General features: G+C 50.4%; 4 protein-coding genes and 1 long non-coding RNA gene across 8 annotated transcripts in view; 1 reads left to right on the plus strand and 4 right to left on the minus strand.

Moving 5' to 3' along the window:
* LOC126570579 (mucin-12) overlaps positions 1-13,834 on the minus strand; it is a 168,289-nt gene extending 154,455 nt beyond the window's left edge. The window contains exons 1-3 of one of the 3 annotated variants that reach the window (XM_050228441.1): positions 13,510-13,834; positions 10,638-10,682; positions 616-1,365 (exon numbers count right to left, since the gene is read on the minus strand). The gene's annotated coding sequence lies outside the window, so the exon portion shown is untranslated. Of the gene's footprint in view, positions 1-615; positions 1,366-10,637; positions 10,683-10,775; positions 10,908-13,509 lie in introns of those variants that run through there. The other 2 variants (XM_050228442.1, XM_050228439.1) reach the window with 2 other exon arrangements.
* Positions 13,835-14,718: 884 nt separating this feature from the next.
* On the minus strand, positions 14,719-14,988 carry LOC126570689 (uncharacterized). The gene is made up of 2 exons (XR_007607848.1): positions 14,927-14,988; positions 14,719-14,841 (listed from the first exon to the last, which is right to left on the minus strand). It is a non-coding gene; the product is annotated as an uncharacterized LOC126570689 (long non-coding RNA).
* On the minus strand, positions 14,985-16,070 carry LOC126570663 (trypsin-1-like). Its single transcript, XM_050228597.1, has 2 exons — positions 15,915-16,070; positions 14,985-15,841 (listed from the first exon to the last, which is right to left on the minus strand). The coding sequence occupies exons 1-2, from the start codon at positions 15,964-15,966 to the stop codon at positions 15,084-15,086; spliced, it is 810 nt and encodes a 269-aa protein (XP_050084554.1). The 5' UTR covers positions 15,967-16,070; the 3' UTR covers positions 14,985-15,083.
* A 1,584-nt stretch (positions 16,071-17,654) lies between these two features.
* On the minus strand, positions 17,655-21,215 carry LOC126570598 (protein argonaute-3). The gene is made up of 4 exons (XM_050228504.1): positions 21,061-21,215; positions 19,600-20,999; positions 18,233-19,534; positions 17,655-18,146 (listed from the first exon to the last, which is right to left on the minus strand). The coding sequence occupies exons 2-4, from the start codon at positions 20,956-20,958 to the stop codon at positions 18,060-18,062; spliced, it is 2,748 nt and encodes a 915-aa protein (XP_050084461.1). The 5' UTR covers positions 20,959-20,999; positions 21,061-21,215; the 3' UTR covers positions 17,655-18,059.
* A 150-nt stretch (positions 21,216-21,365) lies between these two features.
* LOC126570680 (lethal(2) giant larvae protein-like) overlaps positions 21,366-22,136 on the plus strand; it is a 1,584-nt gene continuing 813 nt past the window's right edge. For both annotated transcript variants that reach the window (XM_050228618.1, XM_050228617.1), the window contains exon 1: positions 21,366-22,136. This exon is cut by the window's right edge and continues 29 nt beyond it. In XM_050228618.1, coding sequence (XP_050084575.1) covers positions 21,814-22,136 — 323 coding nt within the window. In that variant the 5' untranslated portion in view covers positions 21,366-21,813.

The following is a 22,136-nucleotide window of genomic DNA, read 5'->3' on the forward strand; positions in this document are numbered from 1 at the left end:
CCAGGTGGTGCTCCGCTGCCGCCGCCGCTGCTGCTGCTGCTGCTGCTGGTCTACTGTCAATTACAGATCGACCAATTAGCGCCGAATGAGTGGCCCCGTTGGAGACTTTCCCAGACCAGTCGAGTCGAGTTCTTTAGGGGTCGGTTTAGTGAGGAGAAGAGACGGAAGTAGATCAAGATGGATCTCAGCAGAAGCCATAAAAGGTTAGAAAAAAACTCTAGTACAATACTAAAGGTTTGTGGTAAAATCGAAGAATCTCTTTTGGCAAAATCTGCTAAACGAATCAAGAAGCAAAAAGATTGAAACTGGTTCACGGAACATGGTTAATGAAATGGAAGAACAAACATAAACATTAACAAACAAAACAAATACGTTAACATGGAGTAAAACAGTTGATAACGAAATAAAAAAGAAGGAATAAAACAAGAAAACAACTAAACAACGATCTTTTTTTTTTTTTAATTTAAACTTCAATTCCATCTGGAATTGCAGAACCATCTTTCACTTGGAACCCCATTTTGATCGGAAATTCTTGAATTAACGTATGTCTCGTTGAATACACAAAAAATCCCTTTTATTCCTAACACGATAAACATATGGGAATAAGCAGCTTACCTTAAATTACTCGATATCGATCGACTGCACCGGGATTGGCACCGGCGGGGCAGCTCCAAGAGTTTGTAGGACTCGGCGTCTTATTATGCTGCCAGCTCGAACGAGATGTCTCGCAACACTATTCACAATCCCCACACAATCACGCGACACTCACAAATGGAAAACGACACTATAGAAACACTAGATTCACGATTTTCATTCGGGCTTTCTCTCTCTCTCTCCACCCCCTCTAAAGCAACCTCCACAAAAAACGCACTCCAATGAACACACGTACACAACACAAACGCACACGTACGAACGTACGGAAGGATGACACAATTCACACGAGATCTTATAATCAGCACAGGCTAATTGGACACAAATCCACAATCACGCACTTGACTTGCGAATGCACAGATACACGTTACGTTACGTTCTCCAGCGGTTTTTTGGGGGGTTGCCGGGATCCCGTTTAACCCACCGGTCGACGATTAAAACGACGATGAAGATGATGTTCTCTGAGAGATCACACAACACTCTGCTCTACCTCTTGGTTGATTGTATGGATTTGTAAGGTTTACTTGATTGGGTTTGCTCCCTTTCTTGATCCAATTCTTTGATTGATCATCAACCATCCACAAACGGGGCCTGATTTGTCTTGTTTTTAACGGTTCCTCTCGCGTTTCTTAAAAACTGGCTGGCTGGTTGGCTTTCGCTCACTGGAATGCGCGCGGCCCACGATCACGAACACAACACAATCGTTTTAACATGCTGGAAAGAAAGATAAAAGAAGACACACAATTATTACACACAAAAAATGCCACGGCGAATGATTCTCTCTCTTCAGGTCAATACAATCACTAAAAAAGGCGCTTGCAAGCATCAACAACGAGCACCACTGCTTCGGTAACCACAACACAAGCCAGTCCCAGTCCACAAAAGGAACCTGACCTGTGCAACCAACAACCACGGTGCACCAGGACACACCGCGAAACGGACCGGACAACACAAACGGGCAATAAAGGAAGAGGATTAAAAAGCGAGAAAAGTAAAACGATCCAACTAAACTGAAAACGGCAAACGGAAAACTTATAACTTGACACTCATCGTCGTCACACAAAACGGCGAAAAAAAAAAGAACGAAAAAGGGAAAACAGAGTGCAAGTGCAAAAGAGATAAGAAAACGGAGAGACAGAGAGACATAAACCGACACAACAGTGGAACAGTGCAGTGGAAGAAGATGGTTCAAAAGTTGGCAAAATACAGAAACAGAAGTGGAACACCACACGACGCGACTATCGATGCAGTCGGGCAGAGGATGCACCGACACCGACTCACACTGCGCTGGCTATGGGGTTAAAGGGGCGTAATGGGGTGGGTGGAGATGCCACCAAAAACCTCCCCCCCCCCCCCAACCCATGGAGAGCAGCAAGGAGCACCACACGCGTTTTCAGGCCACCCCCCCCCCCCCCCCCCCCCCCCCCCCGGCGGCACCGTCTCTCGTCGTTGGTCGCCGATGCCAAAACGAAGCGAAGGTCTTCGCACCCGGCGGCAGCGACAGCGACAGCGGACGACGACGACGAGAACCTACCGCAACGCATAACGATGTTGAGAAGGGTTGTGGTACCGGTCCCGTTGTTGTGCGAACGGTTTGGCCTGTTGGTTGGTAGATGGGGTGGGGAGGGGGGGGGGCTGGAAAGTGAGCGAACGAGCGAGAGAGCGTGCCAACGAGCATGTCGCGTCCTCTTCGCGTCGCTCGCCAAGCAGCTGCACCAAAGGCACCCGTTCCCCCTCCCCGGAGGGTGGTGGTTGGAGTATCGGCTGGATGCGTTTCTGCAACGCTGCACTCGCGCACCAGCAACGTGTAGGTGTGTGGAGTACTCGCGTCACATGCATGTATGTGTGCTGTGATGTTGTGAGGAAAGGGTGGTAAACGGGAGGTAAACGGGTAGTGAGGGGTGGCGGTATGTGTCTCGGACTCCACTCCAACTCTCTGTGGGTAATATGTCTGGGCTGCTCTGGCACCAACCCCTTCTTCCAACCCTTGTTTTTGTGTTCTGCATCAGCTTCCCCTCTCTCGAGTGCGGCGTCTGCCGGTTTTATGATCCCCATCGCCACCGGAGATGGGGGAAGGTGGTGGAGTTGTGTTGTGCTTGTCCGCTTCTTTTTGCCCCGAACCAGACGGATGTCATTAATCTCGAGCGATCCATATGTTTCGCCGTTTGGTAATTAACTTTTGCAAAAGTGTTTATTGATGATTTTTAGCGCACCAGGACAACATGGAAAGCATTGCTAAGTAGCGCCAGCAATACGGAACAAGCTGAATTCAGACCAGGTGATGCCATATAGCGTGAAAAACGAACAGAGGAAAGTCCGTTTTACGGATAACATTTAGTTCATTCTTTGATGCAAAGTGTTCAAACACTAGAAAATGCTGCTCAAAAGTTCAGTAAACCTTTAATAAGTAGTAAAATATCGGACAACATAACAATTTCTGAAGTGCACTGTCATTTCTAACGGAAATGAACGAAGAAAAGGCGAAATTAAAACTAATGCTAGTACAAGAACAACGAGCGCACTAACTCACGGTAGGAGACAGCGCCATAGAGATCAAAGTGCAATCCCTGTCGCGTCGCGTCTCGGCCAGCCGTGGGAGTCAGAGCACGCGCACGGGAAGGGCATGTTCGATTAACTTTTAACCGTTAATTGAACATTACCGAGTGTCGACAGTCTGGGCGAAATCGCAATGCAACAGAGTGCCCCGCGAGACTCTCAGGATCATTAACCGACGATGCACGATGCACAGTTGCAAATATTCTCCCTCTCTAGACGGATTGGCTTTTTCGTTTTGATCCCAAAAATGTGCCCACACCCTGGGCAACATGATTTCCATCCATCATTGACGCGTGAGCTGGAAGTAAATTGACCGTTCCATTTCTTCGCTTCTCGCAAAATCCCCTCGGTCCTGGCGCCAAAAGCGTGTTACTCACTGTGTGTATTTTTGCGTAGACGCGATGTAACCGAACCCAAACAAAACAAACACAACCTGCAACCACTTAGAGCCAGTCCGTGAAACGCCAGACGGCACGAGACGAGCGAGAGAGAGACTAGACATGCGACGTGCACGATGATATGGTACGCGAATAATACTCTGGCCTCTGGCTCTGGCACACACTGGCCGCGCCTTTACCTTCCTCGATGCACTTCATTTCCATCCTGAAGGTCTGAACCACCCAGCGAGCGAGCGAGCGAACGAGCGACCGCGCGCGCGAAACGCAAAACAACTCCCAAAAGGTATTTCCGTCTCGCGGACGGCTGGGCGCGCGCGTTCCAACCGATGCTGCTGCTGCTGCTGCTGCTGCTGCTGCGCTCTTGGTGGTGCATGCGATGCAACGGTGCACCACACCATTGAACGGCAGACAACCGGCGGGATGTGGTAAGTAAACATGGCAGGTGTAGGCACCCGTCTTCTTGTCGGACAAGCCAGACATTTTAGCTTTTAAATAGAAAACTGCGAAAAATGTTCCACGATGCATCACTGAAGATAGTACTCTGCTAGAAGAAGTTAAACATATGTAATTTATGTTTCAAACTGTTGCGAGAGAATATAGCTTATAACAAACAGAATACAACAAATAGTTAATGGCAAATCTTGAAGCGATGTTGTAGAGATCCAATGTGTCCATTACTGCAACTTAATGAAGTTACTTAACATTTCATGAGTACATTTTGTCGAATTTATGTAAAAGCACTTGAAACGGTTTAAGCCAATCATTTGATGAAATGTATTATCCCATTATAACTTCAAAAATAATACATCAATCCTACAGTGTATTAGACACTCAATAAAACATCTCATGTTAAATGACGATGCCGAATGTTTATCCCTTTTTGATAATAGGTTTTCAGGTATAGGCAATAGTTGATATTCTTGGCAAAAATCGTGCTCTTTACTACAAATATTTAAAAAAAGAAATACTTGCAAATTAGAAAAAAAACCGAAACGATTTCGACAAATTGGACAGTTTCTGAAGCGTAACTCTATGCCGTTTTGGTGGAATGAATCACTTCACGTTAAAAGATCGGACTGAAATTGTCACACTTTACATTGAAAATAATCGGTCAATAGTCAAAACTGCGGTCATGCAATCGATGGTGAATGAATGGTTCGTCGTATATGATGGCGCTGGACTTTTTTCGGTGGGGTTTTTTGAAAAGTAAGGTTTTTTGCCAACAAACCGAAAATTATGAAACAACTTAAAGCAAATATTGGAGCTGAAATTGCCAAAATAACTCCCTAAATGTTGTCAAAACAATGCAAAATGCTCGAAAAAGAGCCTCTTGTTTGTATGTCGAATGAAGGCGGACATTTGGATCGATATCATATTTTGAGTTAACCATCAACAAGTGGCACAGAATAACCTAAATAAAACTGATTCGTTTTCTAAAATCGGCTGAAAAATGACCGAGATATTCAACTTTAAAATAGGGGACCACCTGACGGCCTGATGGTACATTTTTAGCTGAAGTACAAGAACAAGAATGTTATTTTCGTCCCCCTCATTCATTCAGAGTGTTTAAAGAATCGCAACCATAGGCAGAAATTCGCCAGCAACATTTTCGTCCTGTTGTTGTCCGAAGAAAATTCAATGATTCAACCCAAATACGCCTCCTACGGCCCCTGGGAAGCAAAACACTTGTAAAGCTCCCAGGGGCTGAGAGCGAAGGAAGCGGGGACGTATAGTTTTTTTGTTAAATAAAAAAAATACGGGCTCGCCCCGACTGTACGGAAAAAACCCCCAAATACGCCTCCTCCTGTCTGCCTCATCTGAAGTGAGAAAAGTGAGAAATTATCAAGGAAAACATAGAAAAGCATGTTTGCATCCGCCGTGCAAGTGGAAAAAAACCAACCCCAAAAAACACGACGCCAGGAAAAAAAAACATTTGCTCAAATGATTCATAAGAGGCCCGATCCGAGGCAACAACCGCATCTTCGCTTGCATCCCGCCGTCTCTTTACTTGGGCGATGACCAGCGCTAAACGATCGGAAGGGGAGGAGGAGGAGGAGGAAGGGGAGTGATGATGGTGTAAAGAACAGTTCCGAAGCGAACCGCGCACCGAACCAACGAACCGGATCCAGGTTTATTAGTAAACAACCGTGTGGCGTGCATCATGCATCTTTACTCGGTGGCCAGCACTGCGATGACGACGGCGGTGGCGTCGGCCGCAATGATGATGATGATGATGATGACGAAGTTTAAAAAGCAATCCATAAGCGCCAATGGCGACCGACTAATGGGCATCTCGCATGCTCGCTTCACCGTTCTTGGTTGTGTGAAGCCCCCCTCAGCCGCCCTGGGCCAACCAACCAGACCAGACCAGCCCAGACCAGGCCAGCCGCCAATAGTAGTGCAATGTACCACCACCACCACCACCACCACCATCCCGTTTCTCTCCTTCAGCATTCACCCTTCGGACGACAGCGCTCGAGTGACACAGTGAAGCAGCAAAAGTGAGTAAACAACGTCGTAAAATGCTCGTTTTTACTACGAACGCAGGCGCGCTGCAATGCGTCCCTCTGTCAGGAAGGGTGCAATGGGGTAGAGACCACCGCCGTAAATGGTTCGTCATTCGCGAGCGGCTCAGAACTGCACTCGGGAACCGCACGATCTGCCACAATGCAGCACACGATCGCTGCTCGCTCTGTCTCGCTCGCAGGACAGAGAGAAGGTCGTCGTCGTCGTCGTTAGTCGCGGTATGTGATGGACTGCTAGCGAACGAACACATCCGGCAACAGTGTCATCCCCACAGAGGTAGACAGGGGCGGGTGTCACAGAACGGCGGGGGGCACCAAGTGAAACCATAGTAATAGCATGCGTAGCGCAGAGACACATGGAGCGGCATGGAGGACACGGCGGAAGGATTTGTGATGGTTGTGGTTCCAGGGGCCTGTGTTTCCCTTCGAGACACAAACAGCGCCGCCACCACCACCACCATCGCGACCGATGACCGACGAATGGAGTTATGTTTGCAACTCCTGCCCCCCCGATGGATGCACCATTAATTACCCGAGGGAACTGGAGCCGAAAGGAGCGCATTCCACCACGACGCGACCAAGACGGACTGCAGCACGCGCGCGCGCGCGACCGGGTGTGCAGCGAGCGGTAATTGGGGCTCGATAAAGGGAAAGTAATTAAAAATCCATTAAAATCCAACCATTCCAACCGTTTCTTTCTTCACTCTAATTTCCACTCGGTGATCGCCAACATAAAAACATAAAATATCCATCCATTCCCCCATCAAAACGGGGGGTGGAGACTCCCAAAACGCAAAGTAAACAAATACAGGAAACGGGAATACAAAAAGGAAGAGGAGAAGAAGCAGGTGAAGGAGCTAAACCAATAGTTGCCCTCCTCTCCCCTCTCTCTACCCGTACCCGTGTGGAGCCATTGCAATGAATGAATTACGCTCACGCTCACCGATAACGCACAGGAACGCTCCCAACGCAAGCCCCTTTTTTATGCTGCGGTTGATGCATTATGCAACGGGCGGATTGTACGATGCGATCGTATGGGAAGGGTAGGGAACGGAGCGACGACGACGGGGTGGTAGCTTCCGTTGACCCAATTAGAAGAGACCCTAACAGATATGGTGTACCATCGCCCAAACCCCCCCTCTAGGGTGGATGAGAGAGAAATGATTGATTTTCCAGCATGTTTGAGAGTGGAAAATGATGGTCACACGTCCCAGGACAGATAAGCGCCGGATGTGGCGTTGAACAAAATGGGGAGGCCGGGAGACGGCATCGAGAGCAATTAGCGGGAGCTTTTAAAGGTTCTGACCATGATTTAATCGTTTTTCGTATCCAAATTGTATTGAAATTAAACAATCGGCACCAAACAATGATATTCAACGACTTCTCTGGGGCTAGGATAATGAGGAAACATGATATGTTGAGTTAGGTTGATAGTTTAAGATAATAGTGCAATCATGCAAATATTGAATTACTATTGTGTCCACCAAAGAATGGGATTTGCGATTTTTACAAAAGTTCCTCCTTTAGTTCTCCAAATCAATTTCGTCGCCATCAAAGTAATCTCCGTTCCCGATGCAAATCCACTTTTTGGAACGGTATGACTTGAGTTTTTTGACGAAAAAGTCACGGAAAACCAACGCTAGTCGCTGGTGCCAACGGTACCAGTCGATGTCTGACGCGTTTAAGGCCCAAAACATTGTTCAAAATGTAATTTACGAATTATCTGAATATGCAAATATCATTAGCAAGGTCTCTAGTTTTCAATTGACGGTTTTCCAACAAGTTTTTTTTATTTGTTGGGCGTGAGCATTGTCAATTAACGTTGATGGTAGCCTATAGGACATTACCATATAAAAAAAAATCATATCTCAAAAACTAATCATTATTTTGACGTGAAACTTGTCACAGATGTCAATCACAGTACTGAAAACCTACAAAAAATACGAGATTCAAAAAATTCGTTAGCACTAGCAAAATGAGTCCTCTTATTTATTCGACACAGTAGAATGTGAATAGTGAAATTTAAAAAAACCCGATGAATAAACCCATAAACACCCCTAAAGGTACAGTAGGTAGTCCTGATTATTGAAATCCTTCAAATAACTAGAAAAAAAGGGAAACCTAACGAAAAAAATAGGTTTCTTCTAAAAGATTGTCGTAGATATCTGTTTTTTATTGAAAATTGTCTGTTTTTTTTAAGTTTTTTTCGTTTAGTTTGATTGTGTAAAATGTTTAGACTACTCGAAGCAATACTAACAAAGAAACAATCATTTGGAAACCCGCACTGTACACATGTGCCAGTGAATCTCTAAACTTTGAATTTATGTACATTTTCGAATTCGATGTCCATCGTAGCAAACACGTAGCTACTAAAATATTAAAACCAATTCGACGGAGGTGCCTCGAGACACTAATCATCTGAGAAAAGAACATCGAATTAAAATCATCATCAAAAATATAAAAAATGTTAAATAAAGAAGCAAACATTAGAAAAAAACATACGAACGAGAGACTATAGAATACGTCAGAAATTCGTTCAATGAATACCAAAAACCACAACATTAACAGCGACAACAGTGCCGTCAAATAAGTAAGCAAACATGGTTAACAACGAATTAACAAAAGCTCACCACAGCAATGGGCGCCATCAAAACGGTCCATTTATTGGCTTCCACCACACAACAGCCCCAACCTGTTTAGCTAACATGTGACGGCGCTGATAGCACGAGAGATTAGATCCATCGTGGGACTCACGACGGCAAACACCACATTCACGCTGACTGACGGTCGTTAGTATGTTGCAACCAGAGCGACCACGCTTGTGTATGTTTCTCTCAAAGGCACCAGAAATAGGGACACAACTGTGGTAAACAAACCTCTCGCCATCCCCTGCCCTGAGCCCCCTCCTTTACCCCCTTTCTGTAAAGGTGCATCAATGTGCAGCAGCAGCAGCGGCAGCGCAACACATACGCTCGAACCTCTAGCGATACGATACATCGTCCGGAAGCGCGGACGCATACCACACCCGCCCGGTGGCCCGATTGAGCAAGGCAGGTGAAGCGCGAGATGCAAGGCGTTTAGGGCACCTCACTCCACCCCCTTTGGGCCCACTGGCAGCACCGTGCGATTGCACCTGCCATTTCTACCAAGTCGTCGGCCATCGTACGTCGATGCGTTCGCGACAAAGTACACGCGACCAAGAACCCTTTCCTCCCCTCCGGGCCTCTCCTCTTGGGTATGTGGACCCCACCATATCCGATTCGCGCCCTCGTGTCGCGTGTTGTTGCTTCATTTACTTTCCTTTTTCAGCGCCAAGAATAGACAACCACACACGAGAGAGAGCACGGGCGGAGACGATGGTGGACGCATACACGTGCGCGGTCGCATACAAAACAATGGCCACCACAACAGCACCAGAACAGCAAGCACCAGAGAGAGAGAGAGAAAGAGAGGGAGAGCGATCGAAGCAGAAGAAGCAACGGCAGCAATCGAAAACAAACTCCATGCACCACGGACGGAGAGAAGGTCGAACGGCGCTTGGTGGCGCTTTCGTGGCGTGGTCAAAACAACAACCTTTCTTTCCCCCCGCGGCCCTCCCGCTCCATTACTATGCTGGCACAATTCACAAATGCCGTGGCCAGGCGTTATGCGCCACCAGCCCCCTTTTGACCCACGAATCAATTACCGGTGCCTACTGCGCCACGGTTGCTTGGACCACAAGGTCCACCAATTCGCAGAAAGCTGACTACAAAACAACTACAAGCACGTGTGCATTGGATTAGGCGACTTAGATGGATTTATCAACGGGGTTTTTCTCTCCCATTTCTTGTGGGCTGCACTTTTTTTTCGTTGCGATAATCAGCTTTGTTTAACGCCAAACAGCGCAAACAGGTTCTGTTTGTACAAGAGTAAAAGGGGTTTTATTTTTCTGCAACGCAGTCGAAGTGCTGCAGGAGAGGAAAGAAAATCCATTCCGTTATCGGCCACCAAGAATTATTGGGAGCTCATTTGAAGAGTTCATGCAACATGATAAAAAAAATCATTTCAATATTACACTATTGGTACTTTTAAAATATTCCTAAAACAACAGTCCACCTCATATCTCTATTGCACATTCACCACCACCACCACTACATTGATTGCCACAAAAAATGCTCCAGCGCAGTAACAAACTGCGTCGCAATTTATTGTGATCGCCATATGGGCCAACAGAGACCTTTCTCCGGGCAGATAACGTCACACAGAGGACCGACGTTGGAGCACTGGTTTAACAGCACCTGGGAGCTGGCGAGTGTGCGTGGTGCTGTGCTCCAGTAGAAAGTTGTAAAGATAAGAGATTGCCTTTCCCTACTAAATAAGCAAATAAGGATAAAAAAAAGAAGGTTTCTCGTGTCGCAGATGTTGGTAAACACTTTCTTCCACTCCATACCATCACGAGGGAGCACGTAAATGGGGGAAAGGAATGATATCCCGGGATTTTTGTCACAAATTGCGCTACAAAACTCACCCAATAGAACTCACTGGATCAAACTACAACAATAGTTCTGTTGTGCTGTAAATGGAGAAAACAACCACATTTTATCGTTACCACAACACGAAAAGAACGATTCTCGACGACGGTTTGCGCGTAAAACACAATGGCTACTCTGTTGGGTGACGGGAAAGGAAAACAAAGTATTCCTTCTGCTTCTGGCTCTGCTTCTGATGCAATTTGTTGTCTTGTTGCCACGTTGCCTCCCTTCCTTTCCTTCACTTCGCTGGTGGTGTGACCGAGCCCTAGGAACGAACGGAATGAACGACACAATTCAATCGCCCCCTGTTCGGTGTGCGCGCCATTTGGTTTCAATATTTTTGCTGCCACTTCGCCTTCGCCACTTGTTTCGTAACAAAAACAAGCTCCACAAAACCAAAACAAAACACAACCACCACCATACAGACGGGCGCGACCGCCGATGTTGGGAAGGGTGCGCGCAGCCAGCGGGGTGAATGGGTGGCTGTCGTAGAGTGGGATGGCGACGCGGCACGAGATTCATTCATACGCGGGCGCCTGCGCACATACTCCACCCCAACGCAGCGGCGTCGCGTGAAACACTCACACAGAGACACGAACAGCCCCCTCCCCCCCCTTTTTCACTCAGGCAACGGTATCTCTCGCACATTCCATCCCGGGGCCGCCCAGTGTGGGACTTGGAGCATCATAACAACCCAACGGAGGGGGACGAAAAGAGTTGGTGGCCCCCCGTTCGTGGCCTAAATGTTTCAGTTTTCAACGCACACTACGATCGCACACGAGAGCAGGGGGGGTTTTTGCACACTAGACGACAACATACACACGCCCGTGCGGCCAACCGCAAACCGCTTCTCGACGATGCTGCCGTGGCACGCCTGTTGTGGGGTGTCGCGGGGAGCCTCGAGCCAAAGTCCGTGTCCTTGGTTCTCCCCCCTTAACCCTCCGTCCCTCGACGATAAGCACGATTAAGTATCCCCAAAAATCTATTGTTTTCGACAATCGCAGTGAGCTTGTGGTTCGCTTTCTCACTCTCTTTCATGCTCTCTCCTGCTCTCTTCTCCGTCAAAATATATGTTGCGTTGCGAAATTCAAAACATACAGCAGCAGCCGCAGCACCACACGTTCCTTCGCCTTGACATAGCTCCTCGTCCCTCCCGCAGACCGGATGATGCTGCAAATTTTTTGCCATCGGTGGCGACGGCCTCTTTTCGGCGCGCCTGGCCTGGTCTGGCCTGGTCTGGCCTCTCACGCACTCCACGGTGGTGTGTGCGTCTAGCGCAGTGGTGGCCAACCTGAATATGGTATGTGAACGCAACTGAGGGGCAATATCGGGTACAGGCGATAAGATATTTGTGGAAGATTCTCTTAATTATGTGAACAAGGTTGTTCAAGGTACAAAGGGCTTCTAGAAGTTCAGTTCAAAGCCTACTGAGTTATAGAAAATTGCAGCCACGCGTTGTTTCCTACAATGAGGAGGTCCAACATGCAAAAGAGATACAATTAACTTGCCTTTTCTGAGTAGAACTGTTTAAAACTGTTTGCTTAAAAACAAGTCATTCTTCTAAGTATACTTTTGAACTAAGGATGAAAGCGACTGCAAGCATTCTAGGTCTAGTATTTCGTGACAAACTAAACAAAGTTTGAATGCTAGACACTAAAACTATCTTCTAATCTCATTGGATGCCGTCTAAATTCTGCAAACTGCTCCATATTCGTTACATTCCATTTAAAACATTGTGGATCTGGTCACCACTGGTCTCGAGGCAGCATACCAAAACGCAACAATAACAGCAACAACAACCTCATCTCAGCCAGATCCGCTCTCACTCTCTCATTCTCTCTCTCACTGGTGAACGCTTTCTCTCGCGCGCTGGTGTATGTGACACGATGGGATTTATTGTTTTTCTCCAACATCTCGCTGGAAACGCTGGCTTTTGCCGCCCTTGCACCATCATTTTCCCATCCTGTACACCCAGAAGGCACGCTATATTCCCGTTTTCAAAACACACAACATCTTCCAGACCATTTGGGCTGACAAAAACACACAGACAAGAACGAATTCTCACAAAACAACACGCAGGAACCACGGGAAGAGGGCTGGTGCGATCCAGTTTAGCTCCCCAGCATAATCTGTAGCATAAATAATTTCCTCTTCGTTCGCAGCAGGCCATACACACGCGCACCGAGCACAGACGGCCAGGGCAGGTTGGTGGGGAAGGTGGAAAAAGGTGTAAAACAGCCAAGTCAACAAACGCGCGCCTGGATGCTGCATCACCACCACCACCAGCAGCATGTTGTGGCCACCAAGCCGAGAAGCCGAGATTCCCGGAATTTTCTCGACACGGATCCCGGACACGCCAGGCCACGGCGCACACACGAACGCACACGCATCACTTCCCGGGGTTCTTTGATCCTGCTGCTACTATACTCACTACACTAACCGCTGGAGTAAAATATGGCGCGCACAATGTTCCATACTTATGCTACTGTCGTCGGGTCTTATGTTCACTTTTGCGTGCGTGTTTTCACTCGCGTTTTGTGTTGTATTGGCGAGCGCGCCCTTTTTGCGCACCAACGAAAATGCGTAACCACGCAGAGAGCGCCATCCGAGCGGACGGAAGTGCGTGCGTGCGTGCGTGCGTACAACCACGGGCGCGTCCTACACCCCGAAGAAGAACAACACAACTCACCAACACACATACAGGCGCGCGCGCAAAAAAAAAGAGAGGCTCGCAACGCAGCAGCAGGCGCAGCAGCCTCGAAAGAATGTGGAATCCGCTTGCTGTGGTTCCCCCCCCCCCCCCCTTCCTTCTTTTCATTCACGACTCCACCGAGATTCGATTCGGATCCGGAGTGGCCAAAAACTCACCCCCGGTTTTATCCCGTAACAACAGTAGCACCAGCACCATCCGGAGCAGCAGCTTCTTCTTGGCTCTCGTGGCGGCCCCCGTCCATCTTGCTTTTCCGCCCGAGCCTGTGCCCGAGAATCACAATAGAGCAGCAGCGGCAGCACAAACAGACACGCACACGTACGGCTTGTTGTTATTGTTGCGCGGACAAAACACACTTAGTTCGCCCCCCCGGGGGAACACTGCACACAATATTTTCTAGATTTTCGTTCGTTCGGTTTCGATTTCGATGGGGTAGCAGCGCGCGGGAGCAGTAACGCTGCTGATGAAGAATCCGCGGACGACACAACAAGAGCTCCGGTTTCTGAGAACTGATTTCGGAACGACTGGCCGCGACTGGCGAGAGAGATGCGTGCCCGCGCTGTTGTTGTTGTTTTTGTTGCTTTTCTCGGGTGTGTGCGTGAGAGCGAGTGATTGCGTCGCCGCCATTGCCGTCGCGGCGCAAGTGGAAAACAAACTGCTCCATCCTTGTCTCGCCAGCAGCGGCCTGAGGTGGCCGCTTGTGCGCACGCTCTCTCGCTCTCTCGCTCCCTCTCTCTCTCTAGTGCGGTCGGGGTTTGTTTTGAAACATGTTTTGTGTGTACAACTCGGCGGGGGAACGAGGGAAGGAAGGAAGGGACGCAGAAAGGGGTACGATGGTGTGGTGGTGCGGGGATTGTTGACGAAGCTGATGCATCTGTTTGCTGTCGGCGCAAATGCAGCAGCTGGTGCATCAGGGCGCTTGATGGATGCATCATCATTCGCTGCGTGGCCGGATGACGATTTTGTTTTTTCATGTTTTTCTTCGTCAGCAGGAAGCAAGAGTGGAACCATCGGCGTCCCACACAATGATGTGTCTGATTAAGGTGACGCCTGAGGGGCGAGATGATCCGAGGAGATCGAGAATTCGCCGATCGCCGCTCAATGGTATCCCTGATGATCCTGCTTGCCGCCAGCTAGCGAATCTTTTTTTGATGGAAACCAAGGAGGCCACGGGAATATGAAGGAGATGGCGAAGGAAACGGTAATGAAATTCAGATTCGAAAGACCTCGATTGACCCAGTATTTCCTCAAAAATGATGAAAACGATTGAGATTAATTATGGTTTAGATTCGTGTCGGTTGCCATTTCAAAACAAGGGCATATTTCTTCACAAATCTTTTGTATAATCGAGCTATCGCAGTGATTATAGTATGAAAGTAGAGATTGAAATCGGTTCTTGGTGTTATTGAATTTGTGATTAACGCAGACATTAACCCAAACAACACGAAGAAGCAAAGCAACTTCGAAGATCCAGGGTCCAGGACATCAACCTACGAAGGGAGAGCATCAAAATTTACGCAGCCGCTTTTCTTTACATTCTCAGTCTGTCCTCAGGCACCCCATTCCCTAGCTCACCAGGTGGTATGGTCATCTGATCCCTTCGGATCCTCAAAACAAAAAACGCACACAGAGATGCATGCAGAAGAAGAAGAGGTTATTTATTGCAATTCGAAGGCCATTTCATATCCCATTCCGGGTGTGGCCCCGCCCGGGGGAGCGGATCACGTACCACCTACACCTGGCTCACCTCACGGATCCATTCGCGAGCCAACGCAACGCGGGCATACACTCCGGGCAGGGTGGCGACGCCACAGCCACTGCCCCACGACACCACACCGACCTGCACATCGTCCACGACGAGCGGACCACCGGAATCGCCTTGGCAGGAATCGTGGCCACCATAGTAGTACCCGGCGCACAACATGTTCTCCGTAATCAGCCCGGTGCCGATCTTCGAATACGCTCGCTCACAGTCGGACTGTGCCAGAATGGGCACAAATGTGGCCCTCAGTACCCGGTTCGAGGTGTACCGGTCCTTGGTAGCACCCCAACCCGACACCATCGCCTGCTCGTCCTCCTCCGGTCCAGTGTCGTCCTCGTGCTGCAGCTCGATCGCCCTCTTCGTCAGCCCGTCCAGCTCGAGCGGCGATGCCAACTCGATCAGCGCATAATCGAAATCGGTCGTTTCCGGGTCATAATCTGGATGCTCGACCACCCGCTCGGACCGATGAATATCGTCGCCCCGGTTGCGGAACGATGAACCGGCCCTGACCGATAGCTCGCGGCTCGGAATACCGTGCGTGCAGTGAGCGGCCGTTAGGATCCAGTTGGGCGAAATGATGGAACCACCGCAATCGAAGCGCCCATTGTGCAGCAGCGCCACCTGGTACGGTGCATCGGTGATGTCGATCGCAAAACCACCGACAATCTGGCCCGCTCGGCGACGTCCACGAGGGTCAGCACCACCGGCGGCAGCACGGCCAGAAACGGCTACGAGGTTCGAGGGGGTTTTTTTTTAGTACAACAATCGCAGAGCTCTTAGCTCTCACCCCAGCCTACTTACCCGTTGCTGCGATCAGCACCGCACAGGCTGCAAGCAGGAACAGTTTCGCCATCGGATCCACGGTTTCTGGGATGGGTTTCGATTGTAGCTCAGCTCAGGACGGTCCTCCGATTGTGGTTGGTTTGGAACTGATTTTTCATGGACCAGGAATGGCATATTATATAGTGGCGCATCGGGGCGCATCATAAGTGGCCTAGCCAAGAGCTCCGCCGCAGCCAACATATTGCACAATCCCACCCGAGAACCAGAGTGGACACTGGAGAGCGAGAGTTTACGGAAGAAAATTAAGAACAGCTCAGCCACCTCGCACCGTCGATTGTTCAGTGTCGTCACTGTGGAGTGGCCCCGAAAGACGAGTGGGGTCGATGGCGGCGCTTACTATGATTGAGAAAGTAGTCAAGTCAAGTTGAGTGTGGCGCGATGGGCTTCAACCGGACCCCGGCACTTGAGTTTTGATTTCCTCCGCTAATCCCGGAGTGAATGAAGCAGTTGACTAGCTCCTGTTGGAGTTTCCGGGCACTACATTCTATCAACCGCACTTCCTGCAAAAGGCATCATTTCATAATTCCGGCATTGCGCCCGGCGAGGAATGGCGGGAAAATGGCATCATGGCCGAAAGATTGGCTACAGGACGGCGTGCCGCACGCTACTTTATCGATTTTTGGGGTAGCTCTCTTCATGGGCGGGAACACCCATGAGCCACCCACACACAGGCGGGATGGTGCGCAGTGGTTCGGTCGGTGGGATGCTGGTGCTGGATCCCTTTCGCGGTGGAGTTTGCCACAAATTGCGCCTTAATTTTGCGTCCCTGTCTGAGCATGCCCGTGTACCGAGGTGCGACAGTTGTAGTTGTGTTTGGCGGGAGGGGTGGCTCTCTGCTCCGTCCAGCTTCCGTTGGCCGCCTTCAAGCTCATCCGCCCTTTTTTTTGCCAGGGATTCAAACGTGGGCTTATCCTGGGACCATAGCCAACCGATTAATTATCGGCACGCCATCGATCCCCCGCTCCCCAACAAACACATACTGGCCATATACAGGCGTGTGTATTGTATGGCCCAGGATTCTATTTATAAACGAAATGTCCTAGATATCAGTCTAGCGAAAGGGAGAGAGAGAGAGCGAGAGAGCGAGAGAGAGAGCCTGCAGGACGACTAAAAGTGGAACACCGCACATTACGAGGAACGGGGAGCATGGAACTGGAGAACGCGCCAATATTAAGGCGTAGTATCCGCGCGTTGGAAAGACGCGGGAATCCTGCTGGAATGGCGACACGGTCGCGGTCTGACGCACAGGCGCAGTATGGCTCGCCCCAAACCCCCGCCCCGCCGTGTGCTAAGACGCATTTGTGGCATCGCGTTACGGACCCCGGACCACACCCACCCCACCCATCCACTCACCGGATGGTGTGGATGGTCACTTGTGTGACGAATGCACACGCCACGGCCTCAGCAAAAGGATCGATAAAGCAAAAGCAGGAACAGCAGCAGTAGTACACCGCAACCTCCTTTCGCTGGGTGCTTCGATTTGTGGTCGAACGCGTTCAGCGTTCGGGTAGGTTAGGACACACGGGAGACAGCGGTGCGAGACATCAAGCACCACCCTTCCGCATTCCCGAACAAAAAGTGGAAAAAAACAGGAAACGCGAATCCCCGCTTGCGCCCGGAGAAACATATTTATGTCATCCATCACTACACGTGTTGGAAAAGAGAGCAGCGAATTGTTCTAGAGTAGCTTTCCCGAGTTATTATGTTTTTATTATAAAATTCCTACCCTTTCTTAAATTACCTAAATCTTTTTTGCACTGCCGGGAGCTCTAGGCTTAATAATACAAGGCAACGTACCAGGAACCGGTGTTCAGATCAATCAGGCGGAGCATATTCGTTCGTCTTAATCGATAGGAAATGGATGATTTTTAAACGGTATGCTCTCAGTATTACCACTGTGGCATACAATAATCGCCACTCCATGGGGTGCGATTCAATGATAATAATACGAAAGAAATTAAGAAATGAAGCTAAAAGTGTTAAGTAACACTAATCAATGGAGAGATATTGCTTTGGTTGCGAATTGTTTTCATGAATGATCCGCCACCTATTTGAGACTCCTAATTCCTGAAGCTGTACAGCATCTGCTGCGCTGCGCTGCGCTTACAGGTAATACAGCTTATCGTTAAGGCTTTCGTCTGGCATACGCTTCACCGACTGTCCGATCAGATAGGCCAACTTGTGTGCATACTGTGGAGAAGGAGAAAGGAGGGAAAAAACGTTACTGGTGAAACCCAAACAACGCCACGCCACGCCATGCCACGTGGACACCTTACCTGACAGCAGGCCGGTACACGGACGGTACCGGGCCAATTGTAATACATGTAGCACAGCTTGTAGCTCAATCGCTGCAGAATATCGGGCCGGAATTTACAATCGTCACGCAGCACAATGTAATGCGACGGTGTCACCGTACCCTGGCGTACGTTCTGCGACACGAGGAAGTAATCGAACAGGAAGCGCCGGGTCACACTGTGATCCATGACCGTACCGGGCAGTGGGTTGCTCACATCGTTCGTAGTGCGATCCACGGCAAACAGGCGCGTCAGGATGCGCTTCTGCACGACGATGAACGTGATCTTGGGGCTGTACGACGGTTCCACTAGCTTGCAGGCCGCCGCTAGCTGCATCAGCTCGTACTGTTCGCACATCTGCAGCTGCGAATCACCGACACCGTCGCGGAAGATGACAATACGATCGGGCAGCTGGCAGTTGCGGCGCTGGTACGCGACCAGTGAGCGTTCCAGCGATAACGCCAACCCATTGCCCATCTCCTCCCGGGCGCCCTGTAGTGTCGCATGTGAGAACCAGTGCGTAAAGACCGCATCGAGCGAAGCGATGAACGCGGTCACCGATTTGTCTGCACCGCGCGCATGATGATACGCGTCAATACCGCAGATCATCGTGTTCGCCATCGGTATATCGACGCCCCACAGTGTACCGCCGAGCTTGCAGTTCATCTGCATGATGATCTTCTGCACGATCGTGCGGTTCTTTTTCTCGTTCATCAACGTGCGCGAGTTGATGACTTGCGTCGGAACCGGTACCTCCGAGCAGCAAATGCGTTTGATCATTGCGTAACGATCGTCACGCGAGGTCGGACAGATCAGCACCACGATCTGCGTCCCGTTGGGGATGCGCGTACGCAGCAGGTTCGAGTACTCCTTCAGGTCATCGCTGGGCAGGACGATGGTTTTCGGTTGCGCAATATCGATACCAAGGGCCCGGCTGCACCGATGGACATAGTCGAGGAACGTTTTGGCACAACGGCCATCGCGTGACGTGTGCACCAGTACCCACTGGCGAATGTTCACAACCTCCAGCATCTGATAGTCGGTCACGTTGCGGTTAAAGTCTGCATTCGGGCCAGCATTCACCGTTCCGTTGGCAAACTGAATCTTTTCCTGGTCCAGCGTTCGACCGACCAGTATCTTTGGCTTGGTCACTAGCTCGAGGCCCCAGTCCGACAGCAGCTTGCTTGCCTTCTCGTTCGAGATCACCCGCTCACAGTATCGCTGCATGGCCGCCAACCGTTGGTTCGGCGTTACGCGAGTGTACGTCGCAATATCACGCATCACCTACAATCAAAGGGTGGGATTAGGATAGTGGCCACGGAACACGGACCGTCGCCGTCGATACGAACCATAAAATCGCTCCGCATTTCATCGGTCAATCCGGTGAGGAAGCAAATTTCCGGTACCAGACAGAAGAGCATTTCGAGAGGCTTGGCACTGCCGGTCACCATGCGCTCGGTACGATTCAACAGCAGCGGCTGCTGCAGATCCTGGATCTTGATGCCATGCTGCCGCTGGTAGTAGTCGGCGTACGAGATCTTATCGCCACGGTAATCGAACGTGGACTGTGGGTTCTCATCGAACAGGATGTCATCGATGCGGTACGTTTTGTTATTGTAGCGCGTCAGCACAACCATACCGAGCAGCGTCTTCTTCACGTTGTCCCGGAACTGTTTCTTGTCGGCCATCGCGATCGTCTGCATCAGCTCGTACACGGTCGTCTGCATCAGCACCCGGTGCGTCACGTCGAGGTTCAGCATCAGGCCACCCTCGTACTCGTTGATTGCCGTCACATACCCCGGCCACACCTCGAGCCGCTGCTGCGGTATGACGCGCATCTGTGACGGATCGAAACACTTCCGGCCCATCTCGGTCAGCTGCAGAAAGTGCATGATGCGCCGGAACAGCGTGTTGTAGAAGTTGACGTTCTCGCTCATCTTCTGCGCCCCGCGGAACTTAATCGTCATCGTGACCGGTTCGTCATTGTTTGGATTCTTGGCCTTGCACGTGGTCACATTGTCCGGCAGCTTCACTGGCAGCATCATCAAATCACCGGTGAACGTAAAGGTCGAACCGAGGATGCTCGCGTTCTGCTCGAGGCAGCGGCTCCGTGCCGGCCGTGAATCAACGTTCGGCTGGAAGTCCACGGTGTAGAGGAAAACGCCCCGGCCCGGCGCACACTTTAGCTCCATGTAGTTGACCATCAGCGACACTTTCGAACCGCTTGATCCGGTACGTACGACCGGTTCCATGGCTGGCTTGGATGAGCTTGGCTCGGCTACAGCAGCCGCTTCTTCCACTACCGCTGCTCCTGTTGCTGACGCTTTGGTTGATTCTCCCGGGGCGCTCACCGAGACAACCGAGGCGGAGCTCTTTTCAGACAACGTCGAGAGCACCGCCTGCACCAGTCGTCCACGGCTGCCGATGGCGGGTTTCTGCACGGGGACGCTATCCACATCCACCACCGCTGGCGGATGATGAGATGGTCCGAGGAGGCTCGAAACCAGCTTTGCGCGTCCGCGCGTCCGGCTCGGCAGCTCGGCTGCGCTACTGCTAGCCTGATCGGTTGTTTCCTGCGTTCCATATCCACTCGTTCCGCTGCTGGTCGGAGCGGCCACCTTCGCCGGTGCCTCTCCATCCGACGACGAGGATTTTCCCGCTTTCGCCGCCTCGATTATCGACTGGACCAACTTCGCTCGAAGACTCATTTTTGCACGAGGACGAATCGGATACGGGCGGCTAGCTCCACCTACAAGCGGAAGAGGACAAACAGTAAAAAAAATGCGGTGGATTGGTCGACGTGTGCTTACCCGGCCTGTTGGCGGATGGTTGATGCTAAGATTATCCCCAAACTCTGTCCAGCCGTTCTCGGCATGAAAGGCACGATGAAAAGATCACAATTCCGCCTGCACGCGCGTGTTTGATGCGAAATTATCAAGAAAAATTCCCTTACTTTTTGCGGTGAACTCGGTTTTTCCAAAAACAACAACAAAAGCAACAAAAAAACCCTCGCAGCAAAACCCCACTGGACTGAACTGGACTACACCACTGGAACGATGACAGGTGTCAGTTCTACCAACTACCATCATTTGTTTGTTTTTCTTGCTGGTGCTGGCCCCCGCATCCCGTCTTCTATCTGGCATCGCTCGGTGATCGTCCTGCGGTCAAGGCCAAGGCCCGTCTTCTGGGACTTCGAGGCTGCCCTGGCCACCATGTACACGAAGCTGCGCCGTTGGGATGATGCCATTAAGCTAGCGGAACGGCTACCATGGGCTGAAGGAGCTGAAGGAAGCCCAAATGGATCTTCGTGTCCAGAAGATGGTTCGGGTGTCTGCCTCGCACCGTTGCGGCATGTGAAGCCAGCGCCACTGTTCAACAATGCCGATGAAGAGGGCGGGTTTGTCGATCGGGCCAACTCGACCGAGCAGCTGGAAGAGGAAGAGGAAGATGGTGAATCACCATTCCGGAAGGCCGGCCAGTTTCGCGGTTGGCGGTGAAAAACGGTTCAGCTGAGCCCACAAACGGGCACGCTGGTCATCGCCGGAACGGCAGGGAATGTTGTGATGGCCAACTTTGAGACTCCGCCGACCGCTTCCACCTCGTCTCAGACCGATGAGACAGCAGGACCGCTGCCAGTGACGGTGATCTGGTCAGCGGTCAGCGATCGCGATGGATTCGTGTGGAAGGGTCATGATCAGCCGAAGGTGAAGCGCTCACTGTTGGAGGAAAACGAATCGATTCTCGAGGGTGTGCAGTTTACGGGTGTGCTGCAAGTGCTGCCACCGGCCGCACTAGCTTGCATCGCTATGCAGAGCAAGTGGTCACTAGTGGCCGCCGGCACTGCACACGGACTCGTCCTCTTCGATTATCGTAATCAGGTTCCGGT

This window comes from Anopheles aquasalis, chromosome 2, assembly GCF_943734665.1.
Source record: "Anopheles aquasalis chromosome 2, idAnoAquaMG_Q_19, whole genome shotgun sequence".
NCBI classification, from domain to species: domain Eukaryota; kingdom Metazoa; phylum Arthropoda; class Insecta; order Diptera; family Culicidae; genus Anopheles; species Anopheles aquasalis.

What these genes read in the sequence shown, in the direction of transcription:
- LOC126570663 (XM_050228597.1), bottom strand. Translation starts at nt 15,966, where the DNA reads ATGGCGAAACTGTTCCTGCTTGCAGCCTGTGCGGTGCTGATCGCAGCA. An exon ending in GGTGCTGATCGCAGCAACGG is followed by an intron (nt 15,842 to 15,914) that starts GTAAGTAGGCTG and finishes CGAACCTCGTAG; the next exon opens with CCGTTTCTGGCCGTGCTGCC.
- LOC126570598 (XM_050228504.1), bottom strand. Translation starts at nt 20,958, where the DNA reads ATGAGTCTTCGAGCGAAGTTGGTCCAGTCGATAATCGAGGCGGCGAAA. An exon ending in AAATGCGGAGCGATTTTATG is followed by an intron (nt 19,535 to 19,599) that starts GTTCGTATCGAC and finishes CTTTGATTGTAG; the next exon opens with GTGATGCGTGATATTGCGAC. An exon ending in GTGTACCGGCCTGCTGTCAG is followed by an intron (nt 18,147 to 18,232) that starts GTAAGGTGTCCA and finishes CCTTCTCCACAG; the next exon opens with TATGCACACAAGTTGGCCTA.